The sequence below is a fragment of the Delphinapterus leucas genome, chromosome 4, assembly GCF_059928025.1.
Source record: "Delphinapterus leucas isolate spDelLeu-1000000601 "Yukka" chromosome 4, BTC_Dleu_Yukka2, whole genome shotgun sequence".
Lineage (NCBI taxonomy): Eukaryota > Metazoa > Chordata > Mammalia > Artiodactyla > Monodontidae > Delphinapterus > Delphinapterus leucas.
The window spans coordinates 74,916,685-74,936,958 of record NC_143132.1 but is presented as its reverse complement, the minus strand read 5'-3'; the positions used below and the strand labels follow the sequence as shown (position 1 = coordinate 74,936,958).

General features: G+C 34.0%; 1 protein-coding gene across 6 annotated transcripts in view; it reads left to right on the top strand.

The window, feature by feature from the left end:
- OPA1 (OPA1 mitochondrial dynamin like GTPase) overlaps positions 1 to 20,274 on the top strand; it is a 92,943-nt gene that overhangs the window by 11,384 nt on the left and 61,285 nt on the right. For 4 of the 6 annotated variants that reach the window (XM_022569444.3, XM_022569412.3, XM_022569418.3 and 1 more), the window contains 7 exons: positions 6,762 to 6,872; positions 12,270 to 12,323; positions 15,222 to 15,326; positions 16,986 to 17,072; positions 17,725 to 17,838; positions 19,749 to 19,829; positions 19,955 to 20,029. In XM_022569444.3, the coding sequence (XP_022425152.1) occupies positions 6,762 to 6,872; positions 12,270 to 12,323; positions 15,222 to 15,326; positions 16,986 to 17,072; positions 17,725 to 17,838; positions 19,749 to 19,829; positions 19,955 to 20,029 (627 nt within the window). The remainder of the gene's footprint in view (positions 1 to 6,761; positions 6,873 to 12,269; positions 12,324 to 15,221; positions 15,327 to 16,985; positions 17,073 to 17,724; positions 17,839 to 19,748; positions 19,830 to 19,954; positions 20,030 to 20,274) is intronic. The other 2 variants (XM_022569423.3, XM_022569434.3) reach the window with 1 other exon arrangement.

The window sequence follows — 20,274 nt, the reverse complement described above, 5'->3', positions numbered from 1 at the left end:
CCTCAACTAGTGGTTTTAAATTTTATTAATATGCAGCATTATGTTTTCAAGGCTTGACTGTTACCTGTGATATTTGAAAATAATGAACTACTCAGACAAGATGCAGATAACTGATTGTAAGAGACTTGTCTGTAAATTGGTGGTTGAATGTAAGCATGGAAAGGGAGACCTTAGCAGAAGCCTTTTTGAAATTATTCTAAAGCATCAAATTTGAAAATTTGGGCAATAATCAGAGGTGGTAGGATGGCATCCAGAGTTCAGGTGATACCTTTTTGATTGGTTCAGTCTGGTGTTTGAGAGCCCCAAGATTTAAAATGGTGTTCATGCCTTAGCTTAATGATTGTTGGGTTTATACCAAAGTTTCTGGCTAGACTTCTATTAGAAATGTAAAAGTAAATGTGAATCAGATTTTTTTAAATGTAGTAATAAATTAAAAACATTTCGACTAGAAGTAAAAAGAAAACTTGTTCTTTCTAATAAGAGAACACATCTGGAAAAGTGCTGGCAAGTAGAGGGACAATCAGGAACCTTTCTAAGTCAACTGAAGTGAAAGTGACAGGGAGTTGCAGGAACACAGATGCCAGATTGACTTGAGTCAGGCAGAATGAACCACACAATAGACAGATTACCTGTGGTTCCCAGTCTGGGGTCACTGGACTTTTAGGTGTTCTGGAAAGTTGTGATTGAGGTCTTCAAAAAGTCAAAAAGCATCTGTTCCCACATAATGCTACACAGGCTAACTAAACCTCAAGTTTCTTTGATTTTGCCTGTACTTATATCCGTTCAGTTTGTGGACAGTAATGTTTATCAAAAGTTCTTCTACGTATTTTTGATAAATAAAAAATGGAAAAATACTGAAACCACATTTTAGTAAATGCTTTTAGTTAGTCAGAAATTTTTAAACTTGTGTTCACTATAGAAAAATATTAGAAAGAGCCCTTAGTGTGACCTGAATAATATTCTTGAGACCTGGAGACCTTTAGAACTACCTGAAGACAAATTCGGAATTGGAGTGGCAAGCCTTTTTTAGTGAATTAATGGACTCACCTGGTTTGTAAGTCAGTAGATTTCTGTATCTCAGTCATAGTATATATAGGCGACAGGACCACTTAGTGTATCTCCTTTTTTTAGATTCAGTAACATTGTTGTGTTCTAGTGAAAATTAATTTGCTAAATGAGACATTATCTGTGCTTTTGTTCTATCATGTTTCTGATGGCTCATAAACATCTCATAGAAGTAAGGAATATGGTCATTCTGAAGGGTACAAGCCCATTTATAATTTATAGAAAATATTTGAAGTCCAAATCATAAAAAGTATTGTTACTCTTTTAAAAATAATCATTAAATAGTAATTATCTTCCTTTCCACATTACTGTAATTCTTATTTGTGTGGCTTTACTTATTTTATACCTACCCTCTGAAATATCTCTCTTCCCTTTTCTCTGCCTAATTTCCACTCATCCTGAAAGCCCAGTTCATTTGTCACCTCTGTGAAGCCTTCCGTAACCATTTTAGTCCCAATAATTATTCTCTTAACAATTTAAAACATTTCACAGATGAAACACTATTTACTTTGGCTTTCATTCTTACTGTTTAATAGGCTATTTCTATCACAAAATCTCTGTTCTCAGAGCGCCTAGGATAATGCTGAACTCTTAACACAATTCATCAGTTGATTTAACTCAGTAAAAGTCTGATTTAAAGTAAGCAAATTTGATTAATGCTAACAAGAGTGGGCCCAAAGATTTTATGTAATGTGTCTTTTTGCTCTGATTACCTTTGAGTTTCTCCTGGCCTTCAATATTTGACAACTATTGAGGAGAGCAAGAATGTGAAGGTAGCACTTATACTCGGAATTCTGAGTTGTAACAAAGCAGTGTTGCTTAAGTAGGACTTAACATTTCTGGGATTCCTCATGCAACAAATAATGTAAACTGTGGCAAAATGAAATTCTCACAACCAGCACCATCAAGTAGCCGCAGATTCAGGAAACTTAGGTTTCCTAAGCAGCTAACAATTGGCAACTATACTTGGTTAGATACTTGTTTTATTCCTTAATAATAAGCATATTGCCTTTTTATGTCATTTAAAAAACATTAAATATATACTGTGTACATAACACTATTTTTAGATAATAATTTAGAACAAAGGGGATTTGGTAGAAATTGTATTATCGATAAAAACTATTGGTAATAGACTGATTTGTTCATCTCTTGAAATTAATTATTTGTAGAAATTGTCCAAATAGGATGCGATATTTCTCAGTTGGAGCAAATTAAATAATTCAAGTAGAAAGACATACTTCTTTCTGATATCCAATAATAAACATATTTTAGTTGGCTGTAAATATCTTGAGCTGAATTATATATTACTGGGAGGGACGAAAATAGGAAAATAGATCTTTTTAGCTAATGAAATAGCAGAATTATTCAAACTTTGAAAAGTAGTTTAGTGCCTAGGAATATTTTTTAAGTGGAAGGGGAAAGAAGTCTTCACTTTCACGAAGTTCTTTTCTGGACCCAAGTTACTTTTAAAACTAATAAAACGGGTTGGCAAGCTTTTCCTTAGAGGCCAGATGGTAAATATTTTAGGTTTGCAAGCCCTGTGGTCTCTAGGACTACTCAGGTAGCCCACTGTACTTTGTCAACTCCTTCTCTAAAGAGTAATTTACATTTGCCCTCCGAAATATTGCAGTTTTACCATTTTCCTTATTTAAATGTAAATTGAACGTGAAGGGTCAAAGGCACTTTGAAAATAGTGAGACTGTAGAGCTAACAGGTATCAGGTGTAGACTTTGGAGTCACACTGCCTGTGTTCAGACTCTGTCCTTCCTGTTTTCTGAGCTCTGTGACCTTGGATAAGTTCCTTAGCTTCTCTGAGTTTCTGGTTTCCTCTTCAGTAATAGGGGGAACCCTACCTGATAAGGGTTATTGTGAGCATTTCGTAAAGCCCTTTAGCACAAGATCTTGGCACATGATAAAACTAAATGAATATTAATGTAATGATAATAATAATGATTATTATCATCTAACACTTAGAATTATTCCATGAGTTAGCATATTAACATTATTTGATTAATTTCCTCCCCTTTTCTTAATTCCTGTTGAATCTGTTCTGGGGATTGTGATAAGTGGGAAAATGGACTGTAGGGTTGATGTGTAGCTTATTTACAGAATAGGCAATTTTTAGGAAACCCAATTTGGATTTTGTGCTGTAAACTGTGTGCGTTTTTAGGTAAAAGTAGGTTATCATTTAATTCATTCAAGCAACAGACATGGGCCAAGCCCTATCCTAGGTGCTGGCCGTAACACATCTGAAGTGTCAGGCCTTATTCTGTGTGTTAGGTATAAAAACAAACAAGGTATGGGCCCTTTAGAATACTGTTAAAAATATAGTATTGGGTTGGCCAAAAAGTTCGTTCGGGTTTTTCCATATCTTACAGAAAAACCCAAACAAACTTTTTGGCCACCCCAATATTTTATTTTATTTTTTTGGCCATGCCTCCCGGGTTGTGGGATCTTAGTTCCCCAACCAAGGATCGAACCCAGGGCCCCAGCAGTGAGAGCGCCAAGTGCCAACCACTGGACTGCCAGGGAATTCCCAAAAATATAGCATTTTAAATGTATTCACATAAGAATGAGTCATAATTTCAAGATTTTAAAAAATATTTTCTAACAAGCTTATCAACTTCTAGAGGTATTTGCAGCATTTTCAGTTGACATTTTGGTTTCTGGAGTTATCACTGATTTTCTTGGTCTGACGTTATACTTTTTTAAAAACCCGAGAACACTGTACATGAAATATGGGACTATGAGAACTGCAGCGTCAAATTGACAGTAACCAGGAGATGTTTAGAGAGTATTCATCTGTGGTTGTTTACAATAACTATTGTTAAAGATCACAATTAGTACATTTTTAATGTAATATATATCATTTAAAAAACAATTATGTGCTGTTTCTTGAGAGAAGAATGTCTGAACTTGGGAAAATATTTATTGAGTAAAAGTGTTCTGTTCATGTAAGGAGGCATGAACAAATGCCTCATCTTGCACAGGAGGCACACACATTTATCCCTTCCTTATACCACAAGCTTTAGCTTTAAAAGCTAATCCAGCTGTGCTTAGGGTGAGATTTGATGCCTAAAGTTGGATAATGGTAACCTTTTTTAGTATAGTGTATATAGCTTTTTCTGTGTCTAATTCTTGTTTTCTTTGTACTTTTTTTAGGAGGTAGCAGTTAATTTCAACTACCTTCACATAAAAGTGCTTCAGTAACAGACTTGGAAGGAAAGTGAGGTGTCACTAGAAAGAGAGGGTGTTTTTCTTGTAATAGATATTAGATATTTACCATACACTTTGTATGTACATATAAACAGTGGATTAGGGAGGGGTGTTTAAGCTATGAATAAACAAGAATCCTGTGCCGGATAGACCAGCACAGTTAAGAAATGTGGAATATTTTCTCACTGCTTTAGCATTTTATAACTTATACTGCTGGGTATTATGTTAATTAAAGCACAGGTACACTCATGTGTAAGCCAACGTGGGAAGCCATCTTTAAAAGGGAACTGTTTTGAGAAATCTAAACACTTGGATGAGTAGAAGAAGTGATTGTGATAAATGACTAAATGAATAAAAATGAGTTGGATTACTTTTCTTTCTGCTTGATGAAAGGCAGTGATACAAAAAATGAAAAAAAAGGACATAAAAAATTATGGGAATGATGAGGGTAGTGAGTTGGCATTGCATTTCTTTGATAGATTTATCAATGACCATAAAAGTGTTTATTTAAAAGATACATGTTAAAAGATAACCGCAGGTTTTTATAAATAGATTTTGTACTATTGAATTTGGAAACAAATGTTGAAAGTTTAGTTATGTTACTTGCCACTTTGATGTTCTCTTACTTTTCATGAAGAATTATCAACTAGTTTCATCCTTTGATTTATATAGTAAGTCAACCAGTTTCATTATGTTGGTATAACTTAATGTATTAAAACTAAGAATCAAACAAAATAAAAATCCCCCTAATTGTTTGCTAATATTTCCTTTAATTTAAAGTGCTTTACTGTAATACAGCTTTTCTATTTGTATTTATTTCTTTCCTGGTAAACTTTTTTATTTATATAAATCTTTGGATTATATAAACTAAGTTATTAAGCCTCCAGGTGAGTCTACTAATTAAAATTTGAATGTAACGTTAACCAAGATTTCATTTTAAGAAACTTTATAATTGTACTATACAAAATAAAATATTTTTGGCAGTTATTTTATAAAGCTGTGAAGCTATTTGAAACTCCTAATGAGTGTTAGTTTTCCTAATTCTTTTTATTATTATAACTTGGTAAAAATTGTTCTCCCAGGTAAACTATTCTTGTACAAATTAAAGAGTGACCTCATTCATTGGAACTTTGCCTTTTTAGGGTTTCTAATTGAGAAAATATAAGGTTCCTGGCATTGTCAATTGCTAGTTGTTTTTTCTCCTACATTTCTTGAGGTTGATTATCTAATAGACAGCAATTAAAAACACTGTACAGAAAATGACATGTATTTTCGTTTCATGTCACAAGTGAATACATTGCATCAGATGAACATTTCATGATTATTAAATGGAATGAATTTTAAGCATAGAAATGATGATTATTTTGTGCATAGGTCCAAACTGGGTTTTGTTTCATTTTTATTTTCATAGTAACTACATTATCTCCATATCTTAATTATTTTATTGAGCTTGTGCTTTAGTAATTGATATATCCTTGGTTATATTCTCAGAGGCCATTTTTATTTAATGTCAAAACAGCTTATAAAAAGTGAAAATTCAGTCAAACTACTTATTTGATGTTGTATAAAGCTAAAACAGTACCTCAAACATTATTTTTTAATTTGCAAAAAAAAAAAACCCTTAGATTTTAATCAAATAAGATTCTGTGCGTAGACATGTAAAATTATGAATTAATGTAAAACCTTGATTAACTTGATGCTCAAAACGACGTTTTGAGGGATCTTTATTTATTTACTTTTTGGCCACGCCATGTGGCATATGGGATCTTAGTTCCTGGACCAGGGGTCAAACCCACGCCCCCTGCAGTGGGAGCTTGGAGTCTTAACCACTGGACCTCCAGGGAAGTCCCTTGAGGGGTCTTTAATTGAAGACATCAGATGTCAAGGAAAACTTAAGAATAATAATTTAGTAAGTGATTAAGCTATTATGTATTCTCTATTTAGTCTTATGAAACTTATGGTTGAGAATTAGAAGATTCAGACCTTTGAAATCAACACTGTTCAAAACTCAGTTTTGTTTTTTCCCCCATATGTATCAAGTCAGGAGCGTACACTAGTTCGTATTGGCAATTCAAAAATAAGGGTTGAAGTATTTGTTTTCTCAGCTTTTCTGTTACTAGGACATTTAGTTAACTATAGTGCCACCTTCCTTGAGCATTCCAGTTAGTCTCGGTTTTACTGTATGTTGATATTATATATCTGGCTCGTTTTATTCAGCAGTCACTTATTGCATTTTCCTTTTCACTTATTAAACTATGCTGTTTTATATTTCTGAGACATAATTTTACTGAGGAGAAAAATGGAAATGTAGTACAGAACCCAGTTATATAGTGGCTCTAAAGGTACATAACTGAGTTTCCATTTTTGTTATAAGCTATCCATTCTTCTCTGACTTACATCTGTTCCTTTCTTGTGCCCTTTGGTTTAACATTGTTCTCCTCCCCAATTTTCCTCTTCTCCTCGTTGTAAACTCATGGCAGGGTCTGCTTGGTGAGCTCATTCTCTTACAACAGCAAATTCAAGAGCATGAAGAGGAAGCGCGCAGAGCCGCAGGCCAATATAGCACGAGCCATGCCCAACAGAAGCGCAAGGTGATGGATGGTTTAAGGGGGCTACTGATACGTTCACACTAATCAGCCATTTCTACCAGGATCGTGTCACCGTAATCCGTTCATGGACTCCAATTATGAGAAATTATTTTTGACAAAGTAAAAATACGAAAGATAATAGAGATATGCAACTTTTCTAGAGTAGGTAAATCCAAAATATTAAACATAGGAATTTATTTTCTGAAAATTAGATTATCTGTGAGGGTTCATGGATTTGTACTTAGATAAGAATTACGAATTGCAGCTTACTTGGTCCAGTTATTGAGTCACCTTAAATTTGTAGCCAACTTGTCTATTCTCCAAGTTTTCATTTGTAAAATGAAAAGGGTTACTGTGAATGACCATGTTAAATTAAAGAATGAAATGTATTTGTTTTAGTTAAAATGAATCAGCAGAGAATTCTTATTTCTTACAGAAGGAAACTATTTTGACTTAACTTTGGGGCAAAGTTATTCTTAGATACTTTGATAAATTTGTACAAAGATTTTCCACATTTATTAATAAAGTCAGCACAGATTTTCACCTTGTCTACTGCAGGATTGAACATTGGAAATTTGATATGATTCTGGTCAATAAAGAACAGATTCTGATAAAACTCAGCATAACAGTATACAAATGTTTGGTTATAGGAGCAACCAAGGAATCCTTAAAGATATACTTTTGGCTGTTAGATGATCCTATAGTATAGATCCCAAGGTTAATGTTCTAAAGAGACTAGAGTCAAATGAACTGTATGTAATGATTTTAAAATTATACTCTAGGATCTTGAAATCAGCTATTTGTGTTACATATATTAGATAAAAAAATTTTGGAGTTAGGTGCAAATCTTACTCAGGAAAAAAGATTCAGTCATATAATTAGCTTCCTGTAGGTTCTGATATTGAAATCAACCAATATTATAGATAATTAGTGGAATAATTCTGCTGGCTAACCCTGTCGCATTTGGTGGTGGTTAATACTTGAGAATACTCATCATAGTTTTCATTTATTTTTTCAGTATCACTACCTGGCTTTTCTCAATTCCATGGCTGTGGAATCAACTCCTGTATGTTGTTTAGCTTTCAGTGAATGAATAACATAGGTAGAAATAGAGAACAAGTTATTTTCCTACTTGTGTTAAACCAAGGGAGGACTTATTTTGGCTGCGTTGGGTCTTCGTTGCTGTGCGCGGGTTTTCTCTAGTTGTGGTGAGCGGAGACTACTCTTCACTGCGGTGTGCAGGCTTCTCTTGTTGCAGAGCACAGGCTCTATGTGTGCGGGCTCAGTAGTTGCAGCACCCGGGCCCTAGAGTGCATGGGCTTCAGTAGTTGCAGTGCGTGGGCTCAGTAGTTGCGGTGCGTGGGCCCTAGGGTGTGCAGGCTTCAGTAGTTGTGGTGCGTGGGCTCAGTAGTTGTGGCTCACGGGCTCTAGAGAGCAGGCCCAGTAGTTGTGGCACACGGGCTTAGTTGCTCCGCAGCATGTGGGATCCTCCCAGACCAGGGATTGAACCTCTGTCCCCTGAATTGGCAGGCAGATTCTTAACCACTGTGCCACCAGGGAAGTCTCAAGGGAGGGCTTACTTTAAATGGTGCTTTAGCATTCTCTGTTCCTCATGCTGTTGAGAGTACCATTTAAATATTGTAACAAGTTGGATGCTTAGGCTAAGCCCTCTGTTCCTTAGCTTTGTTACAGAAAGAAGGAGAGGGAGCTACTGTGTTTTGGTACGTTAGTTAGGAATATGAATATAACTCTAGTTACTAGTAGTTCTTGTTTTTTTCATAATGGTAAAATAATTTGCAATGAGTCCCATAGATCTGCTATTTTAAGATTCTAAGATACAGTTGAAGATTATTGATGTGCTGTTGAATCTGATGATTTAAGCAATATCAGTAGTGAATATTGTTTATTTTCTACACTGCCAAGGGTTAATGTTCATTTGGGGCCAACTTCACTAGCCTTTTTTCAGGCTTACGGTTATTCTTCCTATTCCTAATATTTATTGGATTATCCATGTAACCCTTTTATTCCTCACTTTACACATTTGTAAAAGAGCTACTGGCAGGACTGTACCTCCATCTGTTTTGTTTATTAAGGCATACTTAGTAGAGCACGAAACAGGGCTTGTTCCTGCCCACTTTGCAGTTACCTTGTATGAAAGTAAATGAGACTAAAAACAATTTATGCTCCTCTATAATAATATCATTCCTTTTACTGTCCTTAAAGATGGTTTCCTTACTGTATCTTCCCCTTTATTCCCCCTATAGTTAGTACACAGATGACTTTTCAGCCCTACATTGTCATAATGACCAAAATCCTAATTTGATGAGATTTTTATCATTCTAAGCATTTGAGGTTTGCTTGAGGTACAAAGCCACAGCTACTTTTTGTTGCTTTTTGACCATTATTTCTTATTACACCTTGAAAATATAAGTAGGCCTTCATTATTTATATCTTATTAGTAGCAGCTAATAGATTTACCCTGTATCATCTGAGCAAAGGAGCTCATGCAGAGACAGCAGATTAAGACTGCCATTGATAGGTTTGCCTCCTGTGAATGTGTACACATACATAAAAATTTTTACGAGTCTTATGCATTTCTGTATTTCAGAATGTCCAGAATTGCTTAGTAGGAAGAAATACTTAAAATTTAAAAATCAGGCTTGGTTTTGTGAGGAGCTAGTAAAGGTTTTTCTCTTTCAGCTTTAGCTTGTTTCTGCAGAGGGTTCCGCTCTTTCTGAAACATCAATTTTACAGCCCTGGAATTGTAGAAAAGCTCTGGTTTCAAGACTATTGATACCCATTTCTGTCAGGGTGAGTTTTAAATTAATTTCATAATGAAAACTAAATATATTAAACAGTAGGACAAGAACTTACTGTAAGTAGCTGAATTTTACCAGTAAAGTGCATCAAAATAAAATATACCCAGGTTGCTAGTTAAGACCTCAAATAAATGATAGACTAACAATAGCATGTACTTGTCTCTTAAGAAAATATGTAAAAGTATCTTATCATTAATCTTTAATATTTATTTTGTGAACCTAAATGTTTTGATTTTATTTCCTAGAAAATATTAGGTCTAATTCTTGATTCCACCATCACGTGTCTTTTATATAATAACATTAATCTTTTAATTTAACATTAAACTAAGCAGATAGGAAGTGTATTGGTAAAACTGCATGAGTTGTTCCTAACAGTCATGCCAGAAGGGCACATGATAAATTTAAATATTCCTAAGAATCCAAATTTATGAAAATCTTAACAGTCATTGTACTAAATACTAATATTAGCACAAAGATTGTATTTGTAATGTTCTAATAACCTTATACCATTTTAACTCTTTATATATCCTTTTTATTTTACCAAATTATCAAGGTAACCTTTTATAGTCCTTGGCTTATAGTAAACATTCTAACTTTGTGTAATTGTATTAGTTTCTTAATTATTGCCCCAGATATAGAGAAATGTCGGATTTTCTACTGTAATTTATATTACATGAAATCATTAAATAGTCACATCTAAAACTAAAACAGTTTATACTAATATTGTTTATACATTTCATACTAATTTAACTGCATTAGATGAATAGTTAATGGAACAGAGTAAATCAGAGAAACTTTCAAAATGAATTGGGAATATAATCTGCATAACAAAATTTTTATGACCATACTATCACAATATGATGGCATGCCATTTGGTCAAAATATGGAATTATTTATTTCTTCACTGGCCTTTAAGATTTTGTTCTTTGGGTTGTGGGCTCCTCCCCAATGTGCTTGTTTCCTCACATTTTAGGAGACGATTAATAATTCTTGTCCATTTTACAAACACATAGTCAAATGAAAAACACTTATATCCACAAGTTTCTGGCGAAGTTTGTTTTATATTATCGTTTTTCTAATTACCAAACCAAATTTAGAATTTTTAGACATAGGCTTTTTAGGAAAAAATGATACATACCTATCATTTCTAACAAGTATTGTCATTTTTATTTAAAAGAATTTTGAGGGGGCTTCCCTGGTGGCGCAGTGGTTAAGTGTCCGTCTGCCGATGCAGGGGACATGGGTTCGTGTCCCTGTCCGGGAAGATCCCACATGCTGCGGAGCGGCTGGGCCCGTGAGCCATGGCCGCTGGGCCTGCGCGTCTGGAGCCTGTGCTCCGCAATGGGAGAGGCCACAACAGTGAGAGGCCTGTGTACTGCAAAAAAAAAAAAACAAAAAAAAAAGAATTTTGAGGGAAATTTTGATAAATTATTTGGAAATAGGAATTAAACTCTCAAAATAACTTTATTGCATGGATGAAAGTTATTAACGTCTACCTCAATAAACAAATCATTTAGAATGTTTTCATATATATTTGCTACCATGATGTCTTGACTGCTTAAATAGCCAATGAATAAAGATGAATAAAGATTTACATGAATTTTAACTTGATTTTTGTCTCCTGTGGAATAAAATCATCTCTAAAAAGTTTGAGTATCAGAAATTAGATAATTATTTTGAAAGACTGAGAATGACAACTTCGGCATCTCACCAGGGAGTCAAAGTACAGTTACATGTATTTGTCATAAATGACATCATTTTAATTACAGTTGATTATTGTGTTTTATATTTGGAATTGTGACTACTTTAAAGCCTGTTATAAAGTTTTTTGTTGTTTTGAATATTTTATCTTAGAAATATTAGCATTAATAACAATTCGGAGTAGTTTCCCCAATACCTGTGGATTTTATCCTACTTTTGTTTTATGTTGAAATCAATTTTAGTTGCTTTACTCAACTTCATTGCTCCTGATGCATTCGCTTTATTATGGGTTAGCAGATCTTGCATTGGAACTGAATTTAAAAACAAGCATCTGGCTCCACTTAAAGCTCTGAAAATGCAAGTTGTTCTTTGCATTTATTAAACGCTTTCCTACTTACAGAATAGAAATGGATAGTGTTTGCTTAAAGATACACTATGACCAGTGAACTTTTCAGTAGCTGTAAATGATAACATGTGTCTGACTTCCCGAAACATTTCTGTAAGGATATTATTGCCTTATTTGTCCAAGCATCCAAGTCCCTGTGCTTGAGTACAAAATAACCTATCAAGAATATAGTAACCGTATGTGCTGCTTTCTTATTTTTCTAACAAGCCAACCATATATGACTAGAATGGCAATAGGAAGACGGTTGCTTTTTAAGGTTTTCACTTAATATAAAATTTTGATGAGCTATTTTTATTAATGAATAAGATATTTTTACTTAAATAAGCATTTGATTTAAAATTTGCTTTGACTAAATATCCATATAAAGCCAGTAGTTTTCACTCTTAAAAATGCTTTTTTAAAAACATTAACTTACTGTATATTCTATATAAACCTAATTCTACTCAAATAAAATTATTTATTTTAAACATTTAGGTGTCAGACAAAGAGAAAATAGACCAACTTCAAGAAGAGCTTCTGCATACCCAGGTAATTCTGATGAGTAAAAAGAACCAGAAAGTTTTTCTTAAACTCTAAGTTTGGTGGTATGGAAATTTATCTTTTTAACAAAGCAAAATTTAGAGTGGCTTAATGATAGAACCTTATTATTATAAGTAGATGCTCCGCAAAATGCAAAAACTAATTGAGAAGGAATAATGAAGGAACTTGATAAGTTTAATTAACTAATTTATGAAGTGACCTGTCCTTATATAAATCTATGTTTGCAATTTTACATTGATAGGCTAATTAAGTAACAGTTAAAGAAATTGGAGTTGAGTCTACCACAGTTCTTCTCTGAAGCCCAAAGCCAATCAGATAATAACCTTTCCAAAGGTATTTTTAACACTACTATGAAAAGTTATTCTCTTATAATTGATGATAACAATTATCATTAAAGACTTTTTCTGTGCAATGTAATTGAGTAGGTAACATTCTAGTGAAAAATTGCCCCATCACCCACTCTGTCTTTAGTTATTCTATGTAGATACAATGACATGCAATAATTAAGAATAAATTAAAAAGACTTATTGGGTCTCTCTTTTTAGGGGAAAAAAATACAAGGACAATCTAGATGAAATTAGGAACTAGTATATTTTGAGTCCCAGGTTTTCTTAATATCTATGCATTATTCTTACACTTGACTATATGTTAGAATAGCGTGTGCTCTGAGCAGCACTGTATATATTTGTTATGGCTTCCCAGCCAGGTGATTACAATCTACAGCCAGGGATTAAGAATCGTTGGCCTCAGAATGTGGTCTCTGCAGCATTAGCATCAGTGATGTCCTTTGGGAACTTGTTTGAAATGCAGATTATTGGTCCCATCCCATCTGCACTGAGTGGGAAGCTCTGGGTGTAGAACTGAGCAATCTTTGTTCTTAAAAACCCTGAAGTGATTCTGATGAATTCTTAAGTTTGAGAATTACTGGTCTAGACGTCTTTGCAGGATGACCCAGCAGCACATCTCTGTAGGAAGACTGCAGATTGGCACCTGTACTAAAGAGTGTTTCCAGCCCCAGAAAATGTAGACCCCATAATTGATTCCATATTTACCAGGAAGTGAGCCAGTGGAAATCCTACCACCCCTATATATACACCTATTGATATCAACCCTTCAATTTGTACAGTTGTTGTCAGCTGCTAGGCATTGACAAACACTTGATGGAGAGTTCATGATGTAATAATAGCGTTATCTATATCAGTAGTGTCCAGTAGAAATATAATGCAAGCCATGCACTTTAAAATTTTTACATTAAAATAAGGGTGAAAAGAAATAGGTAGAGGGCTTCCCTGGTGGCGCAGTGGTTGAGAGTCCGCCTGCCGATGCAGGGGACACGGGTTCGTGCCCCGGTCCAGGAAGATCCCACATGCCGCGGAGCAACTAAGCCCGTGAGCCATGGCCGCTGAGCCTGCGCGTCCGGAGCCTGTGCTCGGCAACGGGAGAGGCCACAACAGTGAGAGGCTCGCGTACCGCAAAAAAAACAAAACAAAAAGAAATAGGTAGAATTTTGATGTTAATAATAAATTTAACCCAGCAGATCTAAAATAATATCATTTAAACATCTAATTAGTATAAGAAATATTAATGTGGTGTTTATGTATTTTTACTGAATTATAGAAATCTGCTGTGTATTTTATACTTAACTCATCTCCATTCAGGCTAGCCACACTTCAGGTGCTCAGTACCTGCATGTGGCTAGTGGCTACCATCCATATTAGACAGCACAGATCTAATTCTTAGATAACTACCAGTATTTTGTTATATATACTATTACTACAGATAGATGAACAAATTCTGTAAAAATATATTTTTATAATAGAATCTAGCCTGTAGTTCTACCTGTCTCATACTATTACATAATATTTTCTTTAATTTGGCTTAAGCTGGACATTCTCTGAGGATAGAGCCATGATCTCTTGTTATTTACTGTATGCTTGGAAGATTATAACAACCTAACATTTTCTAAGAAATATTTTCCATTATAAGGGTCATGTTATTGTAAGTTGGACATAAACATCCAGTTGGTTATAGGAAAGAGTAATTCTTAATAGTTTTCTGAACATTGTTAATGTTTAGAGAAGAAATAATAGTGTACAGAGAAGACCAATTAGAAAAGGATCACATTTATTCTAGAAGAACATTGTATAGCCAAGCATCTACTTTGACAAAAAAGCCTGTCTAAATGTATTAGTTTTCTTTAAATTGTTCTTATATCAATATTTTAAAAATTAATGTGTAATTTCTGGCCACAGAAACTTACCAAAACTTGGAAGAGTTTGACCCCTCAACTCAGACCTGTATTCAAAACTCTGTGACCTTAGATAGGCTACCAAGCATCCCTGACCTCTGATTCCTAATCTGTATAACCTTTGCCTCACTTGAAGGCTTACGGGAGTTAATGCAGGTCAGTCAGTAAAGGGCCTGTCACATACTGAATAGTCAGGTACTGTTAGCTATTTTTATTTTATATCATTTTTATAAAATAATATGGGGGATGGGGAGAGTTTGAATTTTTGTCAAATGTCCCTTTAATGAAGACTTAAAATTTTGTTGTAATAGGAAATATTGCTTCATAGAGGATACTTAAGAACTTCCTTCTTCAACTCCTTTCATTTTTAGTATTTTTAATAATTTCTTCAACATAAACAGCAAACTTTTCCAAACAAAATTCCAATTGAAATAGAAAACTATAATGAAGCTCATTATTTGAGATAATATTCATAATTTATTTGTTCAACATTTTCATAGATGACTTTTAAATGAAATAATTCATTTTAAGTAGGCAGGAGATACTGCTTCAGGATCTTGGAAGATTTTAATTTACACTTAATGTTATTTTTTAACCCATCTCTTTCTTACAAAGTTATGTGTATTATTTTGTTGCAGTTAAAGTACCAGAGAATCTTGGAACGGCTAGAAAAGGAGAACAAAGAATTGAGAAAATTAGTATTACAGAAAGATGACAAAGGCATCCATCATAGAAAGCTTAAGGTACTTTAAGTTTGTCTTAATTTGTTCGCTCTCAGAACTTTACCACTTCACATTGTGTGTTGATCAATACCGGTTTTTAAGGAACTGCAAAGGGTTCTATCATCCTTTTATTTCTAACCTGATACGCTTAGGGGATAGAGAGGTCTCTTCCTACGTTAAGACTTTTCACAAATTATAATCTTCAAACATTTATTTTATACTATATCCATAAATTTTCATACTTTCAAGAGTCATTTCTTGTGAATCAGTTTATTTTTTCTGAAATATTTAGTTTATCTCTAGGTTTACTTAATTTATACAGCTATAAAACCAGCAGTGTAAGTTGATAGAAAGTTACATATGTCTTATTTTCATTGCCTTACTTGTATTGCCACTCAATGAAGAGGCCACTTCCACCAGTTTTACAATAGTTAATGTTTTCTTCTGGAAGGTTCCTTAGACATTTTAAAGTATTTTTGAAAAAGCATGCTGGTATTGTTATCATCAGCACATTGGTAATTACCATTATCAGTTAGTTAAATCTTATTATTCCCCACTAAACCAACCTTTATGTGCTAAATGAAATTGAAGTAATTCTTTTAACTTAAATGTCATATAAGTAAACAGAATATGTACGTAGCAAAACTGCAGTAAATCATGGCACATTCATTTTGTAGCCAAGGTCCAAAGATACATAGCCCTAGTTTAACCAGCACGTATTAATAGTTGTGACTCCAAATTACGACTGCATAAAACAAATAAATAGCATGGCTTTATTTATAAGTCAGCACATGGCAGATGGAAAAAACCACATCCAAGTGTTAATATATATTGAGAATTATATATATCAACACTGAGAAATTGTATTTTCTCTCATAAAATGAAATGGTAATGAAAATTTCGAAAAGTTTTTTGTTTATTTTTAGGTGGAGGGGATAACAGTTGCTTTCCTTTTAATTATTTCTAGGTGCTGAGAGATGAAAGGCAGTGTAGACCCTCATTTTGTTCCTACTTTGGCACTGAAACTTACCTTTAATTATTAAATGCTTGATAGTAACCTTTTTCCCAGGCCTGTGTATATGTTCAATCATTCCTCAAATACTTGAAGCTTATAATTTTCCAGGCACCGTGTTCGATACTGTTTTTACTGAGATGTCTGCCCCTGGTGCTCTCACATTTTAGTCTGCCCAGTTATCAGTGTACACTAATCATTCATACTGATTTAACAGTAATCTTGGTGATTCTTTCTCTACTTTACCAGTTCTTCAGTCTCTCTTTCTCTCCCACTCTGACGCATACACCAAACATTCCTTTCAGTTGGTCACCTGACCCCTTATTGGGCGTTTTTTGGTGTTAATGGTCTTCCTTTGTTGGGCACTTAATGTTAGCTCTTCAATATTAAACAATAACCTTCTTCTTTTGCCATTTAATTAGAAGGTTCGGAAATCATGAATTAATATACTGTGTTAAATCACTGTCTCTTTAAAATAAATTTGATAAGAACATATGGAATTTTATTCTGTATTGTTTTACATTTACTAGGAATATTTATTTGCATAGCTAGGAAAGGCAATACAATTATGGAAACATTTTGAATGTATCAGCTCTTTTATCGACACATCTGTGGTTTTTTAAAAATGTTTTCACTATTTTATATTATTAATTTCTTGAATTTTATAGAAATCTTTGATTGACATGTACTCTGAAGTTCTTGATGTTCTGTCCGATTATGATGCCAGTTATAATACACAAGATCATCTTCCAAGGGTAAGTAAAAAATTAGTACACAGTGAACTTGCCCATTAGCAAAAAGGCACTGTAGTTTTTTAAAAAGTTACATACATAATACATACACATATGTATAGACATAGACAGACATAAAATTTTCTGTATAATATTCATGTGTTCTAGGTGATGCCCTAAGCATTGAATATTGTTTGACTCTTTATTTTGGTCCATTGGTTTACGTATATTTATGCATAATAAAGTAAGGCTTTCAGATATTTGGCATTAGGTATTCATGATATCCATGATATTAAAATACCTGAATGGTGGATAAGATTAGGTACATGAGTGAAATTTAACCATATAGAATTGAAAATGTCTTTGTAAAGAGTAAACTAGCTATGGAAAAGATTTGTGGAATATTAATGTTAATGTGGTTTTAAAACTAGTGGTTTAAATTAGCATAAGTTTTTAATAAAAATTTGGCTGTAAATAATGGATCCAGTTAATGTTTTGCTGTTTATGTTTTCAATACACATGAATGTATGAACCATCATTTTTTTCTGGATGATATTTTAAAATCATTTAATTGTGGATAATTTTTAAGACTAAAACTTCTCAGCAGCATTCCAAATCTATTAAATTTAAGTTGGTATCAAAAGATATGAATATGTGGTATTTATTTTGTCATAAGGTTGTTGTGGTTGGAGATCAAAGTGCTGGAAAAACTAGTGTGTTGGAAATGATTGCTCAAGCACGAATATTCCCTAGAGGGTCTGGGGAGATGATGACGCGTTCTCCGGTTAAGGTAAGAAAACAGGCCCTCTGGATTAATAGACTTACTGTGGTGGTCATTTTGTAATGTATTTAAATGTTGAAGCACTATGTTATACACTGAAACTAACATAATATTGTTTGTCAACTCTACTTCAGTTAAAAAGGAAAATAGGCCAAATGAAGTTCCTCAGAAAAGTAGTCACTTTAATGAATTTTGTCCATTGTGTTAAAATGAAGAATTCTGACAAAAGAAATAATTGATATGTAGCATTTGGAATTATTGCTAGTGTAGAAATCAGTAGGCGACATCCCTCAGGCATGAACAAAGATCAGGAGTTTTTCTTGCTGTAATGTAGACACAAGGATGTGTGTGTACGTTTTAACTCAGCTGATGGATGGAGTAGGTATAGAGTGATTGGAGAAATGGAAAATTGAAGTCACCAAGAATGAAGGCTAGAATAGTGGTAGAAAGTGAGACAATGAGGCTGATGCTGAAGTCTTGCAGAATTGAGGTCTGTTTATAATTACAACAGGCAGTCTAGTGTGATTCAGACAGTGCATTATTTGGGGTCTGGCTGTGATTTCAACCATGTTGTGTAAAACTAGTTTCTTTTTCATTGCTTTGTGTTATTGTGTGAATATACCACACTTTATAGATCTGTTTTATTGTTGATGGGCATTTGGAATATTACAAATTTAGGGGGAAAAGAATGAACTGACTATATCATGATCTGTAATTAACTGTAAAAAATATTGTGAACCTACCTTTTACATTGTAACCAGCACCCTAATTGTAGTGGCTGTGGCTGATACTATATTTTAGGAAGGAGTTCACTTTCTTCCAACAGGCAGATATCATGGACAGATTTCCTTGGAACAGACAAGGCTGTTCTCTTTTCAGTTTGTCATTACTTCACTAGTATTTACCAGGACTTCTCCTCCTTCATGGACTCTAAAACTCCAGATTTTTGTCTCCCCTTGAAGAGTGAAATTGCCAAAATCTTGACTTAACATTTTAACTTCTTTTTAACAGCTTCTTTGTTCCTTAATGTGCAAATGCCTTAAAGGGAAATTGTGCATAGAATGTAGGGCTCAGTTTTTGGAGATTTATTTCTGCTGTCCATTTTTCTCAGAGAGTTTGGCATCTTAGATGGTGGCTGCTTGATAGCCCTGGAATCCGATTTTGTCTCTTCAACACAGTGAGACGGCTACAAGTTTTAAACTTCTCTTTCAGGCCACCATGTGCCACAAATCAGCAAATGCCCTGAGGGGAAATAGCTGCAGGAATATACCCATCCAGATCCTTTGGGGTCCTGGACTCAGTCCAGGCTGCTCTGATGTCTTCAAACAGCTAGGTTTTATTTGTTATCCTCTGTATGCTTAGCTAATCTTAGTAGACAGAATTGTTTTTTAAAAGTGAAATCGAATCATTATAGAGAAGCTTGAAAAGTTACAACTGAAAAGTTAAGGAATGTGAAGTTTAGAAGTTCTCATGAAACCACTGACTGTTGACATATAAGTTGTTAGAGAATTTCTTGCTCAAATGTCACTCCTTGGGTGAAGGCTGCCTTAGTTCCCCTTAGTACTGCTCTCCTCTGTGGCATCCTAGGTTTTGCTACACAGACCTATTCTCTCTGTATATTTCTCCCAGTATATAATGAGGCCTAAACCAGTTACAGTCAATTCTTCGAGTTCCCCCATCTGCAGTGCCTGACACAGTTGGCGCTCAATAAATAGATGTTGAATAAATGAATTGTCCTTTACCTAAATGTACCTTTGAAGTGAAATGCAAGATTTCCTTTTAGTTTTTCAAGTTTTGAGATTGATGGCTTTCTGCTTGGTACTCTGTATAATGTTGACTGGAAAATGAGAACCATATAAGTGCTGTGGGAATTAATAGGAATTGTAAATACAGTCTTCTCAATTTTCTGTTAATTTCAGGTGACTCTCAGTGAAGGCCCTCACCACGTGGCCTTGTTTAAAGATAGTTCTCGGGAGTTTGATCTTACCAAAGAGGAAGATGTAAGTAGAATTTGTATGAGGTTTATGTATGTAACTTTTTATAACATGTGTAAACTTACAAAAGACAACTAAATGGAATATTTAACTGAAGATTTCCTTAGGATTTTGTTGCTTTCCATTGATAGCTTGCAGCATTAAGACATGAAATAGAACTCCGAATGAGAAAAAACGTGAAAGAAGGCTGTACTGTTAGCCCTGAGGTAAGTGTTGCAATTCATTTCAACAATGTTTTATGGAAATCCAATGTTTATGGTTTGAAATCATGGTGTTAGCATTGATGTTTAGATTGCAGCTGTTCCAAGATAGTTAGTCTTTTCTTTTTCTTTTAATATTCCAAAGAATATTGTTTTGTGGATAATTTTCTATGATAATTACTGTTACGGTCAGAAAAAGCATAATTTTTTTCTGAGCTGCATATCTGAATGGATGAGATACAGAATTTTCA